Source organism: Perkinsus marinus (genome assembly GCF_000006405.1).
Source record: "Perkinsus marinus ATCC 50983 genomic scaffold scf_1104296968150, whole genome shotgun sequence".
NCBI lineage: Eukaryota > Perkinsozoa > Perkinsida > Perkinsidae > Perkinsus > Perkinsus marinus.
In genome coordinates, this window is record NW_003203242.1 from 1 (window position 1) to 964 (window position 964).

The 964-nt window shown below is 48.8% G+C and overlaps 1 protein-coding gene across 1 annotated transcript; it reads right to left on the minus strand.

Moving 5' to 3' along the window:
- Positions 1-46: 46 nt before the first annotated feature.
- On the minus strand, positions 47-495 carry Pmar_PMAR016830 (hypothetical protein; the record flags this gene model as incomplete). Its single annotated transcript, XM_002768450.1, has 1 exon — positions 47-495. A coding segment is annotated over one exon (449 nt), but the record flags the coding sequence as incomplete, so codon positions are not given.
- Positions 496-964: the final 469 nt, after the last annotated feature.

Below are 964 nucleotides of genomic sequence, written 5' to 3' on the forward strand. Positions count from 1 at the left end.
AGAGTCTTGAAGTAGGAATAGTTGACGTATATGGTTGATCACGTACATAGCCGTGATCTCCTGTTGGTCTTTCTCCAGCTGGTTAGCTGTAGAGTAGTTGTCATTGAACCGTACTTCTTTAGGAGCCGAGTAAGGGCTGAAGTCGTGCTCGTCGTTAGTAGTAACATGCATACCGTGTGGGCTGACGCGGATGGTGGTGCGTAACTTACCCATGGTAGGACAACCAAGTAGTACCGGGACATATAAGTCATCAGACACCACGATGAACTCGTCGTAGATCGTAATACGGTTGGTGGAGACCTTGAGCATGACGATACCGTCGACGTTCAAAGCACCACCGTCAGCCACTATAATGTGATGGGCAGAGTTGGTGTAGATTTCTGCAGTGGGGGCCAGTCGTTGAAGTGCTTGTCTTGAGATGAGGGAAACCTCTGCTCCCGTGTCGAACAGTGCTGGTATGACGTTGTCTTCAACACAGATGTTACCAATCACCATGAGAGAAGGACTAGTAGCCCTTGACGCATCTTGACCAGACGATGGAGAAGCCGTACAAACCAGACGTTGGGGTTGACCATGTAGTTTACGTCCATTAATAACCATTTGGACCCTAGCCGTAGATCTCGGAGTTGGTTGTCGCCTATTGCTCGACGGTGAAGATGTAGGCGTCTTAGACGTACATACGTAAGCCAAATGACCAGGATTATTGCAGCGATGGCAGATTAATTTGTCGCTCTTGATTCTGCACGTGTCGGCTTGATGTTGTGGGTTGCCACAGATTCGACAACGTGCTGAGAGCTCGGCTGGTTCTGGTTGTTGACAATCTTTAGCAGAATGTCCACGTTTGAGACATCGATAACATTTCATACCAGAAAGATCACGTCCCATATTGACGTGATGCTCACGGGTCTCGTTGTCATCTGTGGAGTAACCAGCCTCGACCGAGTTGACAGACTCACGTCTAGAG